This window comes from Anguilla anguilla, chromosome 6, assembly GCF_013347855.1.
Source record: "Anguilla anguilla isolate fAngAng1 chromosome 6, fAngAng1.pri, whole genome shotgun sequence".
Classification (NCBI taxonomy): Eukaryota; Metazoa; Chordata; class Actinopteri; order Anguilliformes; family Anguillidae; genus Anguilla; species Anguilla anguilla.
Genome location: NC_049206.1, coordinates 9,641,090 through 9,663,164, shown reverse-complemented (window position 1 = coordinate 9,663,164; position 22,075 = coordinate 9,641,090). Strand labels below are relative to the sequence as shown.

Below are 22,075 nucleotides of genomic sequence, written 5' to 3'. Positions count from 1 at the left end.
TTTTGTAATTGGATGAAATGAAAAACGGTTAGAAAAATGATTGGTGTTCAACAGGTCATGAACTACATCAGCCGCGAATGGTGGCGCTTTTCTGAAACCCAGATCATTTGTTCAAGACCTAGGTAAATAGAAACATTTCATTTCCAATCGATCGATTAAAAGTGATACTGGACAACGCTCGGTGAAAAAAAAACCACTTTACAAATGTATAAGCTTTATCCGAGCAAGGGCTTTCTGGGTCTCGTTAATGTCTTTCATTTTTGCTGCTCAGTGCTCAACAAGAAAGTAATCTTTCTTGTAATTGTGATCACCGACCGACCCATCTGCTTTTGCTTTAAAAGTCCATAAAACAAGAATAGCCAAGCCAAAATCAGGTGAGAGAGATATATTCTAGTGGTAAAATACCACTTTACTAGTTATATATATCAGGTGCTAGCTAGGACCCCCCTTTGTCTCCAGAACAATTAGAATTGTTTATTGAATGGATTCAACAAGGTTTTGGAAACATTCTTTTGGGGTTTTTTTTTTTTTAATTCATGCTCACTAAATAGCATTGCACAGAGCAGATTTTCTGGCCACTAAACAAACCTCCCGGTCCATTTCATCGCAAAGGTGCTTTGTTGGATCTGGGGAATGTGCAGGCCATTGGAGTAAACCGAATTAAATCAATTGGTGATCAAGTGCACACAGTAGCCTCATCCTCCTCTTAAACTGCTGTAGCCCATCCGCTTCAAGGTTCAAAGATGCCATTCTGCACACCACTGTAAACACCTGTTATTTGAGCATTTGTGGCCTTCCTGTTAGCTTGATCTTGTGATTGAGTGCACCCATTCTCCTCTGACCTCTCATTAACAAGATGTCTTCACCCACAGAACTGCTACTCACTGGATGTTTGTTGTTTATCACACCATTCTCTGTATACTCTAGAGATTGTAGTGCATGAAAAAATCCAGGAGGGTAGCCGTTTCTGAGACACTGGAACCACCATTTCTGGCACCAACATCTCACCCTTTTCTAATGCCTGGTTGAACCAACTAAACCTATGCCTACAATCACCATCTAGTACAAGACCAGGTCAAAACCTAGTATATGGCTGGACCGGCCGGACCAATGGTGTAACTTCATAACTCGGGCGACTAATGGTGTAACTTCATCACTCAGTCACAGACATTCGCGTTTATAGGGCTGGCCCCGCTGTTCCGGTCCAGCCAAAAAGGTGGTCATCAATTCTTGACAATTGCTTCCATCGCTCACCCTTATTGATGGACATCTGAATAAAATGTCACCTCCCAGTTCCAGACAGTTTTGAATTAAAGGCAGAATATGAATGGGTTTTGGTGAGAAAAGGTTTCTATCCTGCATAATCAACAATTGTCATAGATGACTGGAACAGGCAAAGGGTGTCATGCACAGGTTCTGAACAGGTTACTTTCAGGCATTAGAACACCCATTTTTTTTTTTTTAAGAGTAAGGGCACAGTGATGCCATTGACCGAAAGCTATGCCCACACTACCAATATTATCAGTTCTCAACAAAATCAAAGGCAAATGACAATGTACTTTTAAAAGAAGATTTATTCTTTGGCTGAAGAAGCCTGTTCAAAGCCAGTAGAAAACAGAAAGCTTTAGTCTAACACTGGCACACCAACAGACAGGGGAGAAAGCTTCTTTACATATTTTTGTTTATATATATATTTATATTTATATTTATACAAAGTCATTTTAATTTAAGAGGTATCAATGTCAAGGTTCAATCAACACTGCTCCCTCAAGTGGAAACGTCCTCATCTTTAATACAGTAAATGACACATCTACACCCAAACGCATAGATACAACAGAAAAATTACACTTACTATCAGAAAAGAGATTCTGGCAAGAAAAAGTAATCAAAGAATTACATCAATCTGATTGTAAGTGGGCCAAGTTCACATTACAATTATGAACAAACTACAAATGGCCAGAACTTCAAAATCTTTTTTAAAATCAAACTTCCAGGGAATTAATTCCATTAATTAAGTAATGCTTATGCAAAACTCAAAGGTCACCGAAATATTGACAACATAGTCAATGTTTAGCCTCTTCAACATAGCTTTACATTCCACATCTAAGCTTGTACATTTATCCTGGCCATGAAAAATAATAAAAATTTAAAAAAAACTCCTAGCTCAACGTCATCTCAACTGGGACTCTTACAGTGAATTTTAAGGTGATGGTATCCTGAGAGATCTGTGGGCGAGCTTGGCTGTATCAGTACAAGTCTGAATGTAAGTGCACAATTCTTTTTTTTTTTTTTCGTTGAAAGCATTAGATAGCACCAGTAATTACAAAGCCTGAGAAAATTGTAACTGTAAAATATTGCAATGTGTTCCTGAAGCAAAGGTATGGCTAAATTGTTGACAAACCAACCAAAAAGTCAGTTCCTTGAATATTGAGTTGCATAGGAAACGGATAAAAAAAAAATGCAAAGACTACACACTGAACCAATAACGGAACTCAACTTAAAAATTGATTCCTTGAGTTTTTGCGTACAGTGTACATTTTGAGAACAGCTGAACACGGCCGCGAAGAACAAAGGAGAAAAGCGGATCGCAAAGATCCTCCGCGTTCAAAACTACTGCCTTCATGGCTGTGAAGGTCCTGTCTGAAATGGCATGTTTTCCAGATGTGTGTATTTAAGCAGAACCTGGTGATTGCATATGCTCTCATAATTTTTAAGCTGTCCCTCAAACAGACATTTAAGAGCACCTCAGTGAAATTAAGTGAAAGCTGCGGTTACAACCGTTTGTAAAATAGCTTAAATACAAAAGGAAAATGTTTCTCCTCCCGGCATAAGAATTTAGCCGTTTACAACTTGTTCAAAAGCCGGACTATCAGAATCAGTTCAAACTGACCTGGTCGTGAGGAAAACCCAATTTGAGAAGTCTGACGAGAAGACAAATACACGGAAATAATACTGCTTATTATCAGCCACGACATTCCAGAACTCCAGGCAAAAATGAACAAAAATGCCTTGTTTTCAGGTTAATTCTGGGACTGAAAGGGACCTTTAATGAAACACAGATTTTTGCCCCAGGGGGAAATTGGGTTTTGCATTCAAAACAGAGTAACACCTCAGATTAACCAACTGAGAACACGTGTGCAATCAAGAAGGAAAATAAAACGGCAAGGCATATTCATAAAGTAGAATAAAACCAGAACGAACTGCATTAAAAGGGTACAATACAATACTTTTGCAGCAATTGAGATGCCTTGTGGTTTGCTTCTTCTTGAAGGCTCACGACCACATCCCAGCAGTTTACTGCAGCTGTCAATCTGGCTGGCATCCTAGCCCAGCCCTCCCCCTCCCCCAATTCTGTCTCAGAAGAGAAAAGAAAGCAAAGTTGCAAACAACACTCCTGTCTCAGTTTACATTCATCCAACGTGTCTGACCCCAGTGCGTTAAACCTAGCACTGGGCACTCGGAAAAGAAAAAAAAACAACCACAAAAAACAACAGATCCCTTCTCGGTAGCACTACTGACCCCCAAGAGGAAAGCTAAACGCAGGGGTAGCAATGGAAAGAGTCGAGCCTCGTCGACCCCAAAATGGGCGGAGCCAACCACGCGTGTCAATTGGAGACCGACTGACAGGTGGCGGCCCCTCCCATTTTGGGCGTTCGCGCCGCCTCACTCTCCCGTCGCAGACGCCAGGGCTTACGAGGCGGTCACGCCCTCCCACTCCACCAGGTACTGGACCTTGCCGTCCAGGGTGACGCGGCGGGCCAGCACGCGGTACTTCTCCCCGCAGGCCATGCGGCCGGCCGCGCCGAAGTAGCTGGTGATGGAGCTCTTGAGGTGGCTGAGCTGCGTGTCCTGGTCCAGGCTGTGCACAATGTCCGTGTTGAGGCCCGGCAGCGGGCAGGGCTCGGCCGGCTCCGGCTCGTGTGCCGGGATCTCCGGGTTGGGCGGCTGCAGGGCCCGCCGGGGGCGGCCCCGCCTCCGCCCCCTCCTCAGGACAGAGGGCTGCGTGATTGGCCAGAGCCGGCCCGTGCGGGTCCTGCTGGCGCTGTACAGGCTGGGGCAAGAGAGGCAAATGTTTTTTTTTTTTTTCTTTTTTAATTTAAAGACCCTGTGAAATCAATCAATTCATATAAAAAGAACTAATATTTAAAAAAAAACAGTAAACAGCCATACACACCCCCTGTAAACAGCCACACACACCCCTGTAAACAGCCACACACACACCCGGATGTGAGCAGGGCAGTACCTGGACTGTCTTGAAATGCTTGAGGTAGTTTCAGTGGTGCTTGTGGCACTGATGGATTCCACATCTGAGGTACTTGAAGACGGCACGGACTTATCACTTCTGTTGCTGCGGTGAGAAATGTCGCAGCGTGAGGCCCTGTTAGAGAGACTGCCTTTTACCCCGTGTGTGCGCTGACATACAGACTCACCTCTTCGAAGCCAGGAGGTCCAGTGGGTGGTTCTCCACTGCCGGGGGCTTTTCATCATCCTATACGGGACAGACAAGGAGAGAAAAGCGGTTTTCCCCACGTCTGCTTTGTGGACCTTTTCAGAGAACATGAACTCCATTTCATCAAACTGCTGGCACATTGCATTAATGTTGAGAACTCTCCATTTTCAGACAGAGGTAGTGCCACAGAGAAATTCTAAATTAGAAAAAATTCTAAAGAAAATTGTAAATAACGCATTGCAATGGCATATGAAAACACGTAAATTATGCAGTTTAAATGAGCAATAAATAAGTATGGGACGGACCCGGGGCGGGTGCTCGCTCGATCTCCTCAGCTTGGCCAGAGTCTCGAAGGAATGGCCGCCAGTGTGCTTCCTCTTCCCTTTCTTCACCACTCCATTACCCATCTCACTGCAACACAACAGCAATGCAGCCCTCAGCTTCACTGCGCATAGTGTGCTTTAAACTCAGCCTAAATACATCACTACATCAACCATAATCAAAACAGTATTCAGAAAAGAGGTAAGAGATTATTTTATCATTTTAAAAAAGCTGATATGTAGGAACCTTATACCACAGTCAATATGGAGTGATGCATTGTGGGGATGCTGCTTGAGCAGGTGCGGGTTACTGTAGAGCAGGGGTGTCAAACTCCAGTCCTTTGCGGCAGCAGTGTCTGCAGGTATTTGAGATTTCCTTTCAATCAGAAGCCAATTAAGGCCTTGAGAAGGTGTGTAGACTCTCTAGCTAATCAAAGCCTTAGATGAATAACTTGTGCGGAAGCGCTCCAGAAACCAGCAGACACCACAGGCCTCCAGGACTGGAGTTTCACAGACACCACGGGCCTCCAGGACTGGAGTTTCACAGACACCACGGCCCTCCAGGACTGGAGTTTCACAGACACCACGGCCCTCCAGGACTGGAGTTTCACAGACACCACGGCCCTCCAGAACCGGAGTTTCACAGACACCACGGGCCTCCAGGACTGGAGTTTCACAGACACCACGGGCCTCCAGGACCGGATTTTAACACCCTGGCTGTAGAGGCTCCTGACCTGGGCTCCGGGATGGGCTTGGTGGACTTGCGGCCTTTGATCTTGATCTCGTGGGAGGCCCTCTCGGGCTCCCGGTCCACCCTGGAGTCCGTGTTCTGGGGGGCCGGGGGAAAGCGGATCCTCAGCCCAAAGAGGTGTTTCTTCTTCTTTATCTCTTTCCCTGACATGAACCTGGAAACAGCCACACCGTTAGGAATCATCCGGCTCTCCGATGCAGGTGCAATTGTCAGTTATTGCTCTGAACTACTGTGAAACTCACATGGTGTGGTTATTATTCAGTGCTTCAAGAATGCTTCCATAACGGTCTGATTTGGGGGTTTCTCCAAGCTGTGGGGAGAATAACAGACAATTTAATCTTTTGGTCACCCTGTTTTTTTCTGTCCACAATTTAATATGACCAATCATAACTGCAGACCCATCCCATTGCTGGGACTGCCCCAGTCATGATGGGACAATGCAGCCATACAGCATCCATGCCTTTTTGGGGTGCATGCTACCCATGTTCGATTTCTTTCTATTTGTAGTCCCCCAGCCAAGCTGTACTCATTGTGTCAGAGGACTACATTTCCTAGCCAACATCTGAGAAAGGCAACCAAATTAAATCCTCCTAGGCAATGCAGTAGCCAAATTTAGTATGTCTTTCACATCCACACAAATGACAAATTATGACAAGTGCACTACCTCGCCGAGCTGCAGTCGATCCCAGTTCTCATTAATGTATGTCATAAGTTCCAACTCCGAGTCAAAGTATTTCTTCTTGTGAATGACGCTCAGATTGTAAAGGCTCAGGTGTACAATGTCTGCCCTGTGGGTGAAAGGCGACAGTAAAAATCAAACAGGTGACACCTTCCACAAAAGCATTTTTCTGTCAACATCCACACTATGACAATTTATTTATAATCTTGTCTGGTCACAAGGTCTAACGGTTATTTTCTGGGGAAAACAAAATCCTGATCAATTAAATAGGGCTGGTTTAGATTGGCAAAGGTATCTAAAGCACTATCTACTTCATATGAGCTTTGACCAGAACCATTTCATAAATTCTCCAGAATCTGTCCTTTTATTTACCATTACAGTATATGCGATCAAAATAATTAGACAATGCCTAATAAGGTGTTTAAAACAGGGTAAGAAAACAAAACATAGATGTTGTATTCCAGTACATTTCTCCTGTGATAAGACAAATATACTACAGTACTGAAATGACAGGAAATTAAAAGTTAAACCCACCATCTTAAAGGTAGACGTTTGAGGTACTCTGGTCCAGAATTGCAAACTGAACAAATAAATAGATAGAACCTAATGTGAAAAAAAAGTACAAGAACATATTTATTTTTCTCAAAGGCGCTCGAGCGTTCATTTTGTTTTTAAATTTTCTCAAAATGGTCTTATTTCAGAGGGCAGCCGTGCACCTGTCTCCAAAGAGCATGGGCTTCTGAAAGCACTGAATGCAGGCCTCGTGAAACCACTGCTTACACCTGCTGCACTGCAACATCTTCAGATACCAGCTGGGGAGAGAGCAGAGCTAGGTTACTGCGGCGACCAGCGCTGGAGAGACAGTCTTCATTTAAAACCAAACTATAACAACAATACTAAACCCAGGCACTGCACTGTATGTGACTGCATGCACGCACAGGTGCACAAACACTTACTGTTCATTTTAAAATAAAACTCCATCAATGACATTAGGGTGGGCAATCCATTATGTGCGTGGTTGCACGTGCGTTTGTGGACAAGCACAACTTGCTCTTCACTTTTAATAAACATGAAAAAGCCGGTACAGGCAAGTCCTGGACCGTGCACGTGTCACTCACTCTCCTGGGCCTCCACAGTAGCAGTAGCACTGCTGGATGTTTGTCTTGTGACCCTGGTCCCACACCAGATCCTCCAGGGCGTAGGGCAGCGACTGCTTCATCTCCTGAAGGGCCTTGGCGTTCGGCCCCTTCTTCAGCGCGCCGCCCCTCTGCCGCAAAACACACCAGTTACACGCTTAGCGCTTGGCCTCGCCCCGCGTCTCCCTCAACACCAAAGGAATGCGTGACGGCACGCCAGAAGCGCCACCCCTCACGGAGGAGGCGCCAAGCGGCTTCCACGGGCGCACCTTTGTCGTCGTAGCGAACACGCACTGTCGGCAGAGCCACTTGTCGTCGGAGGCGATCACGCTGGAGTCGATGTTGGGAGCGTGACAGAGCTGGTGATAGCCTGCAAGGAGGCCACAAGCGTCTCAGATATTGACACGGTCATGGTTACGTGCCTCGTTTAGGAACAGGAACTTTTCCTACCGTGATTTACTACTAGTTTGACTATGTATGCTTTACCAACCACCCGTCTTTCCCACCACACTTCCAGTTAAATCCACTAACTTGAATGTATGGATAAGATTTTTAAAAATTGCTATAATGAACCTGTTCCTACAGGCAACTGACTTGTCTGTGACTTCACTGGCGTGTAGGCCTAGCACTGCTCTTCCAGCCCTGCAAGATGCACTTACTTGCATGTTGCTCAGTACCAAAGCATTTCGCAGAGTGCCTAAATGTGAAAGCAGCGTACCCTGGCCACACTTGTCACAGATGACGATCTCGTTGGGAGGCTCGGAGCTTTCTTCCTGGCATATCGTGCAGACCATCTCGCCGCCCCCGCTGGCCCCTGCAACACACAGCCACACGTTAGCACCACTTCCAGGGCTCCTGCTCCGAGTGGTCAAAAGAAAAAAAAAAAAAAAAGAGGAAATGCAAAGATAATAAATGTGAACCCACTGAACAACCGGGGGTGGGAGGGGGGTGGAGAGACTCTTACACACAGGGTGGAAAGAGAAACACCAAGATTTGCAGAGCTTCATTCAGAGCAGATTTCAATCCTTGCATTTTCATCAGCCAGGTATAAATAAAATGCACATTGTCCCAAACAGATCACAACTTCCCCAACATGACAAATCTCGTCACGAACATACAAAATACGCCAAATAGAAACTCAGAACAGTTTTTGTATGCATGGATTTAGACAGACGTGCTAAAGAAATTAGCAAAAAGTTGCTAAAAACAAAGCTCAACCCATAACCTTTTTTATCCACTTAACAGTATATAAAACGGCCGCTGAATTGTTCAGTGAAGCCGATTCATGACTGGGGGAAGAGAGACATTTTGAAAGGACCGACCATCTTCAAAGTCTAAGACTCGGGTGGTGGCCTAATAGCTTTAAATGATGTCAGTAAGGATGCTACAGCAAAGCCTGCACTGTAATGAAACATAGGACACTCAAACATCATGTGGACCACAGAAGGGAAAGTAAAGGTACAGATTACATACATGGACACTGACACAGACTCAAAGTACCTTCCCTAATCTCGTCCCCGGACGCCTCGTTCAACTTACAGTTTGTGTAAGGCCACAAACCCTGAGGTCTGTCAACTGTCAGAGACAAATTAAAGATAACTCAAGCTGAAAGTAGCAGATAGTGGAGAGGAGTGAACCAAGTAAATAAGAGCTAAAATTAACTCAGGCCAAAATGATAAAATTACACAGCATAAAATTAAATCAAATCTAAAAACTGATGCTGTTGATCGGTCTTCTATTGGAAATACCTGTGGAGAAAATAGAAAGGCTTAAAACTACTCTTGTGCATTGAAATGGACACACAAGACAAAACAAACCCAATGGATTTTTATGTGCGATACTGTAAAGATACCAGTGCTGATGTCTCCAAGGGTTGAAAGGCAAATACTAATTTATGCCAGTGGCCACAATACACATCTAAAGCCAGGCGCTGTGTTTTTAAGGGCATTTGCAAAGGACAGAAAGATCTCAATGAATGTGAAATTAAGAGGAAAGCACTTGCCCGTTTGAATGTCCTTCCAAAGAACCCAGGATTTTGAACGATCTTCAAAAACAACAAAGCAGCTCTGGTTTTGTTTGTTTATCTGTAAAAAAAACACAAATAAATAAATATATATATATAAAATTACAATAATTCAAGATAACTATGGCCATTGTCTTCACTTTCTACAAAAACCATGAATTCGGGGACTTTCTGAACTCGTGGCACACAGATTACCTTCGTGATAGTTCCCAGATAAAACAAGCCATCCGACCAGCGAGCTAGGACATCTTGTCCCTCTTCAAATTTGCTCGCAAGTTTCGTGGTGCCCCTTTTCCCATCCTTGAAAGAGAGTTTGGCCGGGGACGCAGGCGACTTGTTTTGTCGATGGGAATGCGATTTTTGGAGGTCAGACAAGTTCGCTGCTCCCGTTGCGTCTCTGTTGTGGAAAAAACATCTATTAGGCAACCTCAGGGAACTGTCCAGTCTCGCTCCATCAGTACATTAACCGAATTCAGCATAACGTAAACAGATTAATTAACCAAGCAATTAACTAAGTAACTGTAATTGGGTAGCCAGGTGCAGACAAGTACCAAGGCAATTAGCTAAGAGGATGTTATGATTTATTCGTACGAATCACAGGCTGAGTTATACGCCCAACACGTTATTATGTACTGGGTACTAACGTTATTACAATTTAAAAAAATCTTTCCTGATACAAATACGATTATAGCTAACTAACGCATTAGAAGGTAAAAAAATATAGCTAATATAGCTATCTAGTTCACCATCTTGATCTTATGTAGCATTCGCTACACTGTGCTGGTACACGCTCGTTTAGCTCCTCGGCCTTTGATTTCATGATTGACCAACAACCGAGAGCCCACTGGCGCAACATTAAGGATGATTGATGTCAGACAAGTCAAACATGCTTCCATTCTGCATGTGCGGCACAGGTGGGACGAAGCATCGAAATGTTAGCCAAACGGACCGAAAGAAAAGTACAAGTCATGTTAGCTTCCTAATAATCCGATTCGTTCTGTGTCCTGTTCTCAAGGCGTTTTCCCCTTTCGCAGAACAGTCCCCTTTTGTTAGCAAGCTGACCAGTTAGCAAAACGAACAATGAAATGCTCATCACTTGACTTATAACTCCACAAAGCACTACATTAAATGAAATCCGAAACATGAAATTTAACGTTACGACTATAATTAAAACGATAGCTGCAGATTCTTAACTGTGCATGTGGCAGTAAATCCGATGGATTTTATCATGCGGAATATTTGCTCTTGAACAATCTAACAAGACACCTCTGTCGAAAAAACACAGCAGTTTTACCTCATTCGGTCACTTCAGGGAGTCAAAATGTTTCATATATTTAACAAATCGGTCTAAACCGATAATTGTAGTCTTCTCCTCAGCGCGCAGTCTTGTGTTTATGCTAATAAACCCGCAGATCCTTTCTCTTCGGTTTCCCGAGCTCGAAAATATTTTTTTTTTTAGAAAATTACAAACGGGTCGTTCTCTCCCAGCGCATTCGCCATTTTGGTTTCCCGCTGAGATTCGGTTGCATTGTGGGAAGGACCCAACCTGTAAACGGCAGATTCTCGCTTAGCAACGTTAGCGAGCTATATTTGAAAAGGAGGGACTGGATATCGTTAGAGAGGCATGGGGGTGAAAGGCAGTGCGAGCTTGATGGTAACAGTGCCGATGCAGATAACAGGCTGTGCACGTTCAATCTGCGGTGTCATGGTTTTCTGCAACTAGACAAGTAAGGTGTGTATGGTCCTTACGCTTCTTTGCCAAATAGCATTTGCATTTTCAACGGAAGCTATAAATAAAAATACTATATCATTTGCAGACGTTACCCGTTAGCAGCTGAGTAACACTGGTATTTCACAATTCTGTGACGTGCGAGGTAGCTAAACTTTTGGCATTTCTCCGTTTGAAATCAAAGTTGGCTTTCTCGTTTGAAATTTGCGCCGTATATTATGTGATTACAATCAGAAGCACATGCGGATTGCATTCCACAAGCTGGCTTTCTTGTCACCAAAAATTATCTAGTCAACAAGTGGGTAGCGTTAGCAATAGTTGACACTCTTTGCACCTTATTTTCTATGGTAACTTTTTAAATATTTCATAATTAGGTTACATGAAGAAGTTGCTTGCTCGTTTCTGTTAGTTAATATTAGACATTAGCTACATGCTAAACGTTGGAAGGTTCCTCTAGCTTGCGCTACGTATACTAGACTAACCACTTGATGGCACTAGATGATCGTCTGACATGGCGTACTAACAGGAGTAACACCAACACACTGTGGTGACAACTATTTTGTTGCCCTTAAAACAGAAGGACAATATATGTGCCACAATAAGTACTAATTTGGTTACATTAAAGAGGAAAATACAAAAGTATCTGTATAGTTCATACTGATCATGTCATGGGTTTGTGTTGTCGACAGCTAATTTGATTTGAATTCAAAATGACATTTACATACATTTATCTACATATTGAACTGGGCCATCCAATGAGCTCAATAGGTTGACTGATTCATGTGGCGGTGTACAGGGAGTATGATTCAATTTGTTTGTGAAAATATTAGTGCATGAGTCAGTTGTTTGCAGAAGGATAGATGGTCTTTGAAAGAACTTGATTCAAAATGCAAACCTTCACTGATGCTGTCCTTTTGGGAGTCAGTCATGACCTGAAATATTGAAATTCTCAGAAATGTGTGTAAAATAATTCAGTATGTAGCTTGGATTGTTTTGCTTTGTGTTAAGGGAGTACATTTTCAGTCGAGTGCTTTCTTGTTGAGGAGGCATTGGGCTATAAATGTATCCCAACTACCTACCCGTTTTACAGTGTCAAAAATGATCAATTTGTAAAGGGACCCATTTTCATTTGTTGTAAGGCTACATGGATAGATATATTGAAGTGTGACATACAGCACTGTAAATGAAAATGTATATAGCCCGGAATTTATGGTATGCTACATTTTGCCATTTGGCAGATGCTCTTATTCAGAGCAATTTACACATTACATGTGATTCAGATGGATATTTTAATAAAGCAATTCAGGTTAAGTACCTTAGGTACCTCTAAGTACAACCGCAGAATCCCAGCTGGGAGTCAGACCAACGGCCTTTGAATTACAAACCCCATTCCCAAACCATTATACCACCCCGAGGTAATGCTTTGCATGCCCTTTAATTGTACCACAAAGAACATGCCTTATGTGTCACAAGATGACATAAGGAAAACCACAAGTGAAAGACGAAGTGTTATCTGTCGGTCTAGAAGTGCTGCACAGTGTCCTTTTTGTCCAAGGACACAGTTTGATTATTGAATGGAAATTTATGTTTGAGCTGTTATAATTGCATGCTATAGAAATGAAGAAATAAACAAAAAAACAAGGTTTTTGTCAGTTGTTTACACAAGTATTTTGTGTAAACAACGTACATCATATTGTTTTGTATTTTTTGTTTATCAAATCTAAAGCAGCGATTTAAATACATTTTTCGCATTGCTCTTCAGTGCTGTACTCCAGATGATACGGTTACCTGTACACTAGTGTGTGATTGAAAGCAACAAGTACTGCATGACAGCTGACAGTAATCTGTATTCCTGAAATGCCTTTGTCAGCTCCGCACGGGTGTCGAAAGAGAAAGGTAAGGTTAACAACAGCATTTCATTTACCAGTGAAAGGCATTGCTCTTAGCTTGCGCGCCGACACATTCTTCACATATCTATGATTCGACTCATTTCACGCGATAAGTGATATGAAGATGACTGTAATTACGACAAGCAGTGCTTGCTTATGGCTCCTCGTCTTAGTCGATATGCCGACTTTTTTTGTCGGCATAATCGTTTGTGCCTGCGCCTTTATGGGCTGCGTTTGACTGAAGTATCCAGCGGTGGTCTACTAACAGCTGCAGTGCAAAGACAACTGCACTGACCGAGGAGGTGCTTTTGTGGCACCCGGAGGCAGACTTGCGAGTACCTGCAAAGGAAAACAAAAATTACTAGGTAACGGAATGCCCTTTGTTTATTTTGACAATTTATGGACAAGCTAATCAGAAGGACAAATTGTGTTAATTCCGGATATTCTTTTTTTGCAGGTTTATGTGGTGAGATGTGCCATTTTCGCCATGGCAAAGGGTCTGATTTCATGGGCCTGGCTGAAAAAGCCGTACTATATTCAGGTAGGAGGCATTTCTGTCATCGTTGTTATATTTTCTCGTAAGCGCAGTGACGTGAGCCTCGGGGCGGTGTGTCCGCACAACCGATTTGAATGGCACACTACAAGTAGCGAAATGTAATTACAAGCCTACAGCTAGCGAGCGAGTTAGCTAGCCAATAGTTCTGGTGTTTCTACTTCAAACTTTTGAGGTCATCCGACTTGTTTTACAATGCAAACATATTTAATTCACTTGCGCAGCAATATAAAAAATGCGCGTAACTACGCTGTTTGTTGGTAACGGAACCCAGCTAGCTACAGTTCATAAGTTGCCTTGCTTATTACTGGCTAGCAAATAGTTTGCCGTTTTTATTATCGATGTTTGTACGCGCTCGTTTTTATGTGATATTTCGAACATGCGTGTACAAAAACGGTCCGAGGAACTTTATGATGTTGCCTTTCGTTGGTACTGATTCCATTATTTACATCGATACTTATCCAGGTGAATAAACGGGCAACTTAGCCTTCGTTAGATCTGAAGAAAGCTCAGCAGAATTACGCCCAGCCAGTGTTCCACTGAAGTCGTTGCTGTAGCAACAGCGCTGCTGTTACTAGTACCACTGTAGCTAGTACCACAAATTGCGTTTTCGTCTTCATGCATGAATGGAAGCAAAACTGTGAAGTGGCCACGCTCGTTGCCAAGTAAGTCTCAACTAAAAAGAGCTATCAGCGTGTGCTGTACGTCCACAGTACAATGGAGGCTACGTCCCGAACCTCTAATACCGAGAGTTCACCATGGGAAATAATAAGTTACTCTGTTCTGTGATGACTAAACGCATTGGCTGCCTGGATGACAAATTATCACAGTGGATAACACATTGAATTGCCTTACCCAAGTCTTCATTCCTTGCATTCAGTTGATGCATTTTTGAATTGTGATATGGGTATACAACGTATTTGTAATCATATCTATGTTCAGGTAATGCATTTTTTATATGCACTAATTTACACCAAGCTGGAACAGCAGAGAATGATCATTCGAGCAAACCAGACTCGACTTGGTTGATTGAATCAGTTCTGGAAATTCTTCTTAAATTCCGTTGGAATTCAGAGGAAAAGAAGACTTTGGGGAGAAGGGGATACGAAAGATAAAAGCTTTGAGAGCAGAGGTGTGCGGGACACGGAAAGAACGCTGAGGACCTGCGTTAAACACTCACATCCTGACCGTAATTGCTGTGTAACCCATTGACATTTCTGGACGACTTCCCCTGACAAAGTTCATCCTGTTTGTTTTTGACCAAATTATGAAGTGTGAGGAAAGCAATGGGAGATACGAGAGAGTTTTACTTTGACGTTGTAGTACTGCGTACCTGAGGGCGACATCTTTGGTACGTTTTCTAACATCTGTGCTATTCCTGCTTGGTGCTGTTTTCCCCCCACTTTAATCCAAGGTGTGGATGCAGATTTCAGCATTTTCTGGCATGCTCTCTTTAATAATAACTGCTGCCTTTAACAATTTTAAAACAAAAAGCCATATATTTGAATAATGACATGAGTCACTCCAGAAGTAGCCTGTTGTTGAAACATTATCATGATGTGGTGGGAAAAGGAATGGGCATCGGAGGCTTTTTTTACCGTAGTGGCTTTTTCATAAAAGTTTCTAGTGTGCATGTGGAAGTAACTGCGGTGTTTTCCCGTTTTATAATAAGTAGTGTGTCTGTTGAATAATTGCATTTATAAAGCTGGGGAGATTCAGCGGGACTGTATGCAATAGAGGTGGTGTTTCGCAAATTTGAATTATTTCCATATTGGATTTGTTTGGTTTTATGATGTCAGTTCCGTGGCGGTTGCAGATATTTTGGTGCCGAGTACTTGCTTGGTTCTAGTCGCAGTTGCAGGCAAAATGTGAATGTGGAAGGGAGACTGCTTCCACCAAATGTGCAAAGTTTGGCTGTTTTGGCTCTTTGTTTTAGGTACATATTATGAAAATGTCAATGACACATTAGTCTCCTTTTTTTTTTTTTCTAAATTAATGTTGCCATTGTATTTAGACTCCAGCTGTTGTACTGGAGTCTGTTGTACTAACAGACCCTTGCGCCTGGCCTAGGGCTTAGGCGTACAGGCCGGAGGTGAGAATAACCCGTATGTTTTCCCGTGTGGGATTTGTACACAGCTTTGCGTCCTCTCCCCCCTTAAGCGCACCTGGCCGGCTTTAGCTTCAAAGCCAGGCCGCGGCTGCTCCAGCGGAGCTGGCGCGCGCTTGCGTGCTGCTCCCGCCGCTCCCTCCCGTACGCTCCCTGCCCGCCCCCTCCCGCTCTGCTCCCTGCCCGTACGCTCCGAGCGGCAGCAGCGGGCTTGTGGGCCGACGCGGCGTGACAGCCGTCGCAGGCGGGGTGCGCGTTTCTGGGCCACTTTGGTCTCCCCAGCGAGACCCGCGACAAAGCAGAAAAGGAAAGGAAGACCGGGTTCCTCCCGCTGGAGCGCTCCACCCCGGGGACCCCCTGAAGAATGTTTACTTTTCCGATCACGTTTCAAACCCCCGAGCCGGTTTCTGACGGTGGCTTTTTTCATCGCAAGCTCGCTCAGGGAAGATTCTCTTCGGCATGCAGCTCGTTTTTTTTTGTTTATTTCCCCCCATGCAACCATTTTCCCCCCTCTGTGGAGTCTTCATTATTTTTTATTAGTTGTGCTTTAATAAACACAGAAAACACAAAAGGAAAAATAAAACATTTATCCTGGATATAGGCACAGGTTATTTTCCTTGTTTGTCAGCATTCTTTATATTTTCAGAGATTGTTTTCCAACCGAGGCATTGTAATGTGCTGTTGGAAACCCTTGGTTGCCTCTTCAGCCGCAGAATATTTTTTTAACCTGTCAGTAGCAAACCGACTTCAGACCAACAGAGTTTTGAAATATTGCACATATTTGTTTCCCCAGCTGGTTGGGCCAGTAAATATACACGTATCATTAAATCACCATTGAACTAGTCCTGTCTGACAGAAATTATCATTCAAATTGGCAACATATTCCCTCTGTTCAAATGTTCAGGTGCTCCATATGTTAAAATGATTTTTAGTGGCCCCGTTAGCCGAGTGAAGTATGTGGCTGGTGCGGTGCTGTAATGTGGAATCGGGGAGGGAACCCTGACTAATGTTTCACTTCGGGTGTATCGGGGAGAGCCGCGCTCGCTCAGCCCTTAGAAACCGGCTGCCCAGCCAGCGACCCGGTTGCCGTGGTTTTGTTTATCTGCCTGCAGAGGAATAATCCTACGCGCTGGATGCAGTTAAGGCGGAGGTTATCAGCCCCTGGCAGTCGGCGCGCGTCCTCACGCCGAGAGTAAGGAGCTTATAACAGCTCGAGACTCCGCGCCGCCTCATCCAGCGCGTTCCCCGTTTGAGAGAAAACTCCTCCACTCCAGAGAAACCGCCGCGTCTCTAACCGCTCGTGGCTTTGGCGCCGTGGGGCCGGTCGGAAAGCCAGTGCCAACACTCGACTGCGGTGTTTTTCAGGATCGTTTAGAGATCACGTGCAAAAAAAAATCACCTCATTTTTGCAACAATAATGCAGAAAAAACCAGAGAGTTAAATATTATATCAAGGCTATTTCATTCAATTGGGATTTTAAATTAGTTTTTTTTTGTACTGAAAGAAACAAAGTTCTTATACAGCCCACTGTAGGAGGGTTTAATACTTAGGATGTCATTTGTTGACCGTGTTAATTGCATAACTGTCATGGCATTTTATATTAGAACCATTCTGCAGTGCAGTCTGTCAAAAGTGAATATAAAATGAACATCTGTACAGAACAGACACCGTGCCAGACCTCTAGCTCTCCTGTGTAGAAGTGACACATTTTACACAAAAATTAAATTCGTATTATTTTCCTGTTCGTACATTTGGAAAATTTTTTTGTGACTTAATGAACATTAAGTGTGAGGGGGAAAAAAGTGATTGCACAGGGCCCTTTAATATGTCTATGTCATGGTCAATAGATGTAAAGGTGAAATTTGCTGAACTGGCATTCTTAGACCTGGACAGATGCAAGAGGGTGTAGTGTGTGGTCCCCCCCCCACGCACACTTTTAACTCGCGTGAAGCCTTGTCAGGGAGGCTTCTCGCCGTCTGCTTGAAGAGCTCTGCGATCTCCAGACGAGCATCTCTCCAGTTCCTCTGCAGTCAGTGCTTCACAAATCACTGCTGATGCAGGGCACGCAGGAGGCTGCTGGGCCGTATTAAAACTGGCCGTCGACGGCATCGATCTGGAATAAACTTTTCCTGGCGATTGCACTGTACGCGGCCCATAAAAGATGTTTTTTGTCTCCCGCGGGACCGTGGACCAGCCGAATTCATTTCACCTGCGGCGCTCCTGTGGTACGGAGCGCCTCCAGCGCTAACGCTTTTCGTTTGCTCCGGAGCATTCCAGACAGGTTCCCAAACCACAGCGGGACGCCTGATCTTTCAGCGCTCGGCGTTTCACGCGAAGCAGGGCCCCCGTCACCACGCACCAATCAAAGGTCGGCGTTTGCTGACAGAAGAAAGTGGTCTGGTTCCCTGTAGCCTCTGTGTCCTCGGGTCATTTTGATATGGTATGAAATTCTTGTAGAAACGTATTAAACTGGAACCCCTTTTTATTTTAGTCTTCTGATCGACCGTGTGTAAAATTCAGAGTAACACACAGAATGTTATTGAGCAGCAGGAAAACAATAACCGCGCAAGAAAACTTGGAGGAACGGTTGTTTTCACGCTGTTTCGTGGTCATTCATCAAATTGATTTTCCAGGGATGTTAACTTTGTGGTTTTTGTCCAGATTACATACAGAGCAAGTTTCCGCTTTCGTGTACAGAAATGAGCTGGCGGTAAACTGAAGGGAAAATCAGCGGCTATGGTGCTCCGATAGGCTGTAGCCGCTATGCCTGTGGGATAGACTTGAGAGACTTATTATTCATTAATTATATGGCTACTTAATGCCGGTATCTTAGCCAGCTGTATGAATTTTTAAACACATACCAGGCATGTTCAGACGTACTGGAGTTATTGTCAGTGTTGTCTGACACATAAAGAACATTGAACTCAATAGTGTGTTTGTCAAAATCCATATTAATTAGAGTACTGATCTATATTTCCTGGCTGGCTAAAGAGTCATGTTTTGCATTCAGACAGTGTTGACTGATGTATAATTTGACCTTCTTTGCAAAGCACAGTCAATAATCCTAAACTGCACACAAATATATTTTGGAGTTTCATTGTGCCATTAAATTCAGAATATCCACTGATCCCCTATAAAACCTCATTGTTATTCAGCCAGACTTAAGAAAATCGTAAGCAGTATAATTTTGGAGATAAGCTCCATCATTAACCGGTATCAAGATTTGGCCTTGTCTATAGCGGTATGGTTGCGCAAATTAAATGATTCTCAGTGAGATTTAATTTGTGACCTCAGCCCAGTGTAGCCAGACTGAGCACAATTGGAAAGGTTTTGATTCTGGAACTGAAAGAGGTTTTGCAATTTTGAAAAGAGTAAGAAAAAACAAAAAAATACTGACGAGCACTGATAACCAGAAGACATTCATAGCTTAGTCTTTAAGCTGTGAGATGACCACAACTATTTTTAAGGACAGAACATAAGTATATGGGACCATTTAAATGTTGTACTTGATCTTAAGATCAAGATGAAAGTATGAATTTTACTAATTGTTCAATTCAATAAAAATGCTAAAAACAATGAGTAGAATTGCCCATATTCATCCATACTTAAATGTCTAATACTGACACTCTGTGATTGGAACTCCATAGACAACCAGTTTAAATAGTGACAGAAACTTCTTTTCTGGGCCAGGAAGGAGTGCAGTCTGAGGGGTCCTGCATGATAAACTGTCTCTGAAGCTTCAGTGAGCACACAAGGTCATATTTGAAAATAGAAGGCCTCGTCCCCTTACATGCGGATCCTGTCTGGGAGCAATGATGGTGTCCTCCGAACAACATGGTTCTTTTCCCTCTCCCTCCGTTTCTCATGCAGATACATCTTATTTCAATTATTTATAAATGAACCGCGCGCCCATTATTAGTGTGGGGAATCAGCTCTCGACACAGGGGACACGGCGTGAACGCTGCTGCGTCTGTAAATGAAATTATGGAGAGTCTGTGGTGGAAATGGTGAATTAGGCAGATAAATCACTCCTTGACCCTGTGGCCGGGGTGTTCTCATACTTACCTAGTCCCTCATGGTCGAAAAGAACCGGCTGCCCTACTTGGATCTGCCAGGCGACTCGCCGCCTTCTAGCACCTGTTGGAGACACAGCTCTTTAGACCAAGCCTGGTCTCCCCAAACTGACGTGTGAGACCTTCATTTTTGTTGTGCTTATTTTTTATACCTGCATTTAACAGTTTATTTTGTTACCGTGCACTGTACCTGCACTGAATCGTACCTAAATGGTTGATGTTAGGACATTTACGCTTGTTGACTTCTGCGGTCTGTAAATTGCAGTTGGATATGTTATGGTACATTCAGATTATGTTTTTCACATCGCTGCACCTTCTGCCGACTCGGAAGAGTGCACCATGCAAATCAGGGAGATTTCTTCGCCCCCCAAAACCTATTCATATGGGCAGGGCGTTTCACAACTCTCAGCCAATGTTGTGCATTGCATCAAAACCTTGCCCAATTCCTCAACAGGTCTGCGGAGATTGGTGAATGGGTGATTGATGTACACCTCGGTGCAACCTTCCCCTGAGTACGAGCGGTTTCAGAGTAGCAACCGTACCCTCCTGCTATGCAGCAGAATGGAAGAAATTCCATTATTTCTCCCTGGCGTGTTGCTGTGTGCTTCAGCGAGGGAATGGCCTTGAAGTTGTGCACACCGCCCGCAGAACATGGTTCTCACTGGCTGCTTATATACCTGCCAATGTTAGCGTGCCTGTGGGAGGTCTGGTTTATGTGGCATTTTTGACCTGGATCCTACTTCCTATAGCTTAACTTGCTCAAATGTTCAATGCATGATTGCTTGTTCTCTTTCCTGTTTCAGCCAAAAGTATCTCTTCTCTGCACAAGGGTCTTATCTGAAATAACAGATGTCTCCTTCAGAGACCAATGAGTAGGGCTGCTGACTTCAACTGAAACACTGCTGATTGCTTCAATATTTGCAGTAAGCTCGGAGCCAAAAAAGCCATCTTTAACATTTTGATATGGCACAGTACTTGCCTGGAGTGTACATGAAGCTGTTTTAACAATAGTTTTCAGTTTTCAGTCGATCTATAAAGAAAAGTTTTACTTTTTCAGTGAAATCATACACTGGTTGGCGTGAATGCTGTTAGGGTGTGTGAACTGAGGTGCAGACTGCATCATTCACAGTTGAGCCATGTCGCTATTGGAAACCAGCACCTGCGCATGTAGCATGTGGTGGGTGTAATTCCTTTGGGGAGAAACAAAATGGAAAAATGGGACTGATTGCTCGCAGACTCGGGGGCTGGATTTGAAAAACGACGTGGCTCTGACTCCACAGTTTTGTTGTCAGCTCGGGCAAATTGATCTTTACGAGTTCTGATGAAAAGCGAAGCAATTTTTCGATGCGCCAGACCTTTCGTCGGCCTTCCCGAGGGATCGAAAGCTAATTTCCCCACTGAACTTTTTTTTTTTGCGGTCAAAAACGAGGCTGGAGAAAAACCGCGTCTCGTCGGCCAGCAGCCGCGGTCACTCGCTTTTTAAAAATGTGCAGGCAACCCCCTTCAGGCAAACGCGCCGCGGGTACTTTCTCGTCCAGGCGGGGCCTTCTGGGATTTGGGCTATCGGGACGGCTCGTCTCTATTGGCTCTCCCCATCGATCGGAGCCTCTTGCCATGCGCTCGTCTCACGGCCTCTCCCTCAGCCGCGTTTCTGTAGAAACAGCTCCTCCTGGCTTGAGTTAGCCTATCGGCAGCGACACGCGGCCGTTGTGTTAAATCATCCCCGATCTACCTCAGCGTGAGTACAGTCCGATTAGCGCCCTTACGTTTGCCCCTAATGAGGGTCGCGTTTCTACAACTGCAGACCCACCGCTTTAGAGGACGGACCATTACCTTAAATTTTTAAGAATTGCTGTTTACATGTGTGGCCTATTTTTCCCCCTCTGACTGTTCAGCGTTTGCCCCAGTTGCATTTGAAGGACCGTGGCTGCTGCGACGTCATGTCCGCTGAGGCTAGCGCACTCGCGGTCCACTAGCGCTTTAGCTTGGATACGCCCCCACCCACCCCGGAGGCAAAGGGAAGATTGAATGCTCTATCCAGCTCTTTCTCGCCTTGTCTCAAAGTTAAAATGATGAGGATGTGTGCTTTCTCCAAACCTCACAAAAGATCAGGATTTTTCTGACTTGATGTGACAGGTGACCAACCAGCCACACACTGCGCATTCTTTGGTAATACCCAGGCCTACTGTCATGATGTTGTTGGTTTGTCTTGGCCCTTGAAGTGTAAAATTGCTTCGGCGCAGTTTCTGATTGTATTAAGCCTGCTCTCCAGACGCATTTCCTCTTCGGGCTTAAAAATGATTGCCTTTGGATGGCAGCTCTCGATGTGATTTCTTGTCGGATGCGCAACCTGATTTTTGTGCCG

The 22,075-nt window shown here is 44.1% G+C and overlaps 2 protein-coding genes across 4 annotated transcripts in view; one reads left to right on the top strand and one right to left on the bottom strand.

Moving 5' to 3' along the window:
- Window positions 1–1,556: 1,556 nt before the first annotated feature.
- mtf2 (metal response element binding transcription factor 2) lies at window positions 1,557–10,885 on the bottom strand. Of its 2 annotated transcripts, XM_035422115.1 has the most exons (16): window positions 10,654–10,885; window positions 9,555–9,756; window positions 9,339–9,420; window positions 8,837–8,911; window positions 8,055–8,150; window positions 7,606–7,706; window positions 7,319–7,467; window positions 6,917–7,012; window positions 6,735–6,803; window positions 6,186–6,309; window positions 5,764–5,831; window positions 5,505–5,675; window positions 4,756–4,861; window positions 4,431–4,489; window positions 4,244–4,348; window positions 1,557–4,051 (listed from the first exon to the last, which is right to left on the bottom strand). In XM_035422115.1, exons 1-16 carry the CDS (start codon window positions 10,656–10,658, stop codon window positions 3,691–3,693), a joined length of 1,869 nt encoding a protein of 622 aa, XP_035278006.1. In that variant the 5' UTR covers window positions 10,659–10,885; the 3' UTR covers window positions 1,557–3,690. The 2 variants fall into 2 exon arrangements, with proteins under 2 accessions (XP_035278006.1, XP_035278007.1); XM_035422116.1 differs by lacking the exon at window positions 8,837–8,911.
- A 74-nt stretch (window positions 10,886–10,959) lies between these two features.
- The window catches only part of dipk1aa (divergent protein kinase domain 1Aa), a 32,592-nt gene continuing 21,476 nt past the window's right edge, over window positions 10,960–22,075 (top strand). The window contains exons 1-2 of one of the 2 annotated variants that reach the window (XM_035422118.1): window positions 10,960–11,091; window positions 13,435–13,518. In XM_035422118.1, the coding sequence (XP_035278009.1) occupies window positions 13,465–13,518 (54 nt within the window). In that variant the 5' untranslated portion in view covers window positions 10,960–11,091; window positions 13,435–13,464. Of the gene's footprint in view, window positions 11,092–12,757; window positions 13,343–13,434; window positions 13,519–22,075 lie in introns of those variants that run through there. The other variant, XM_035422117.1, reaches the window with a different exon arrangement.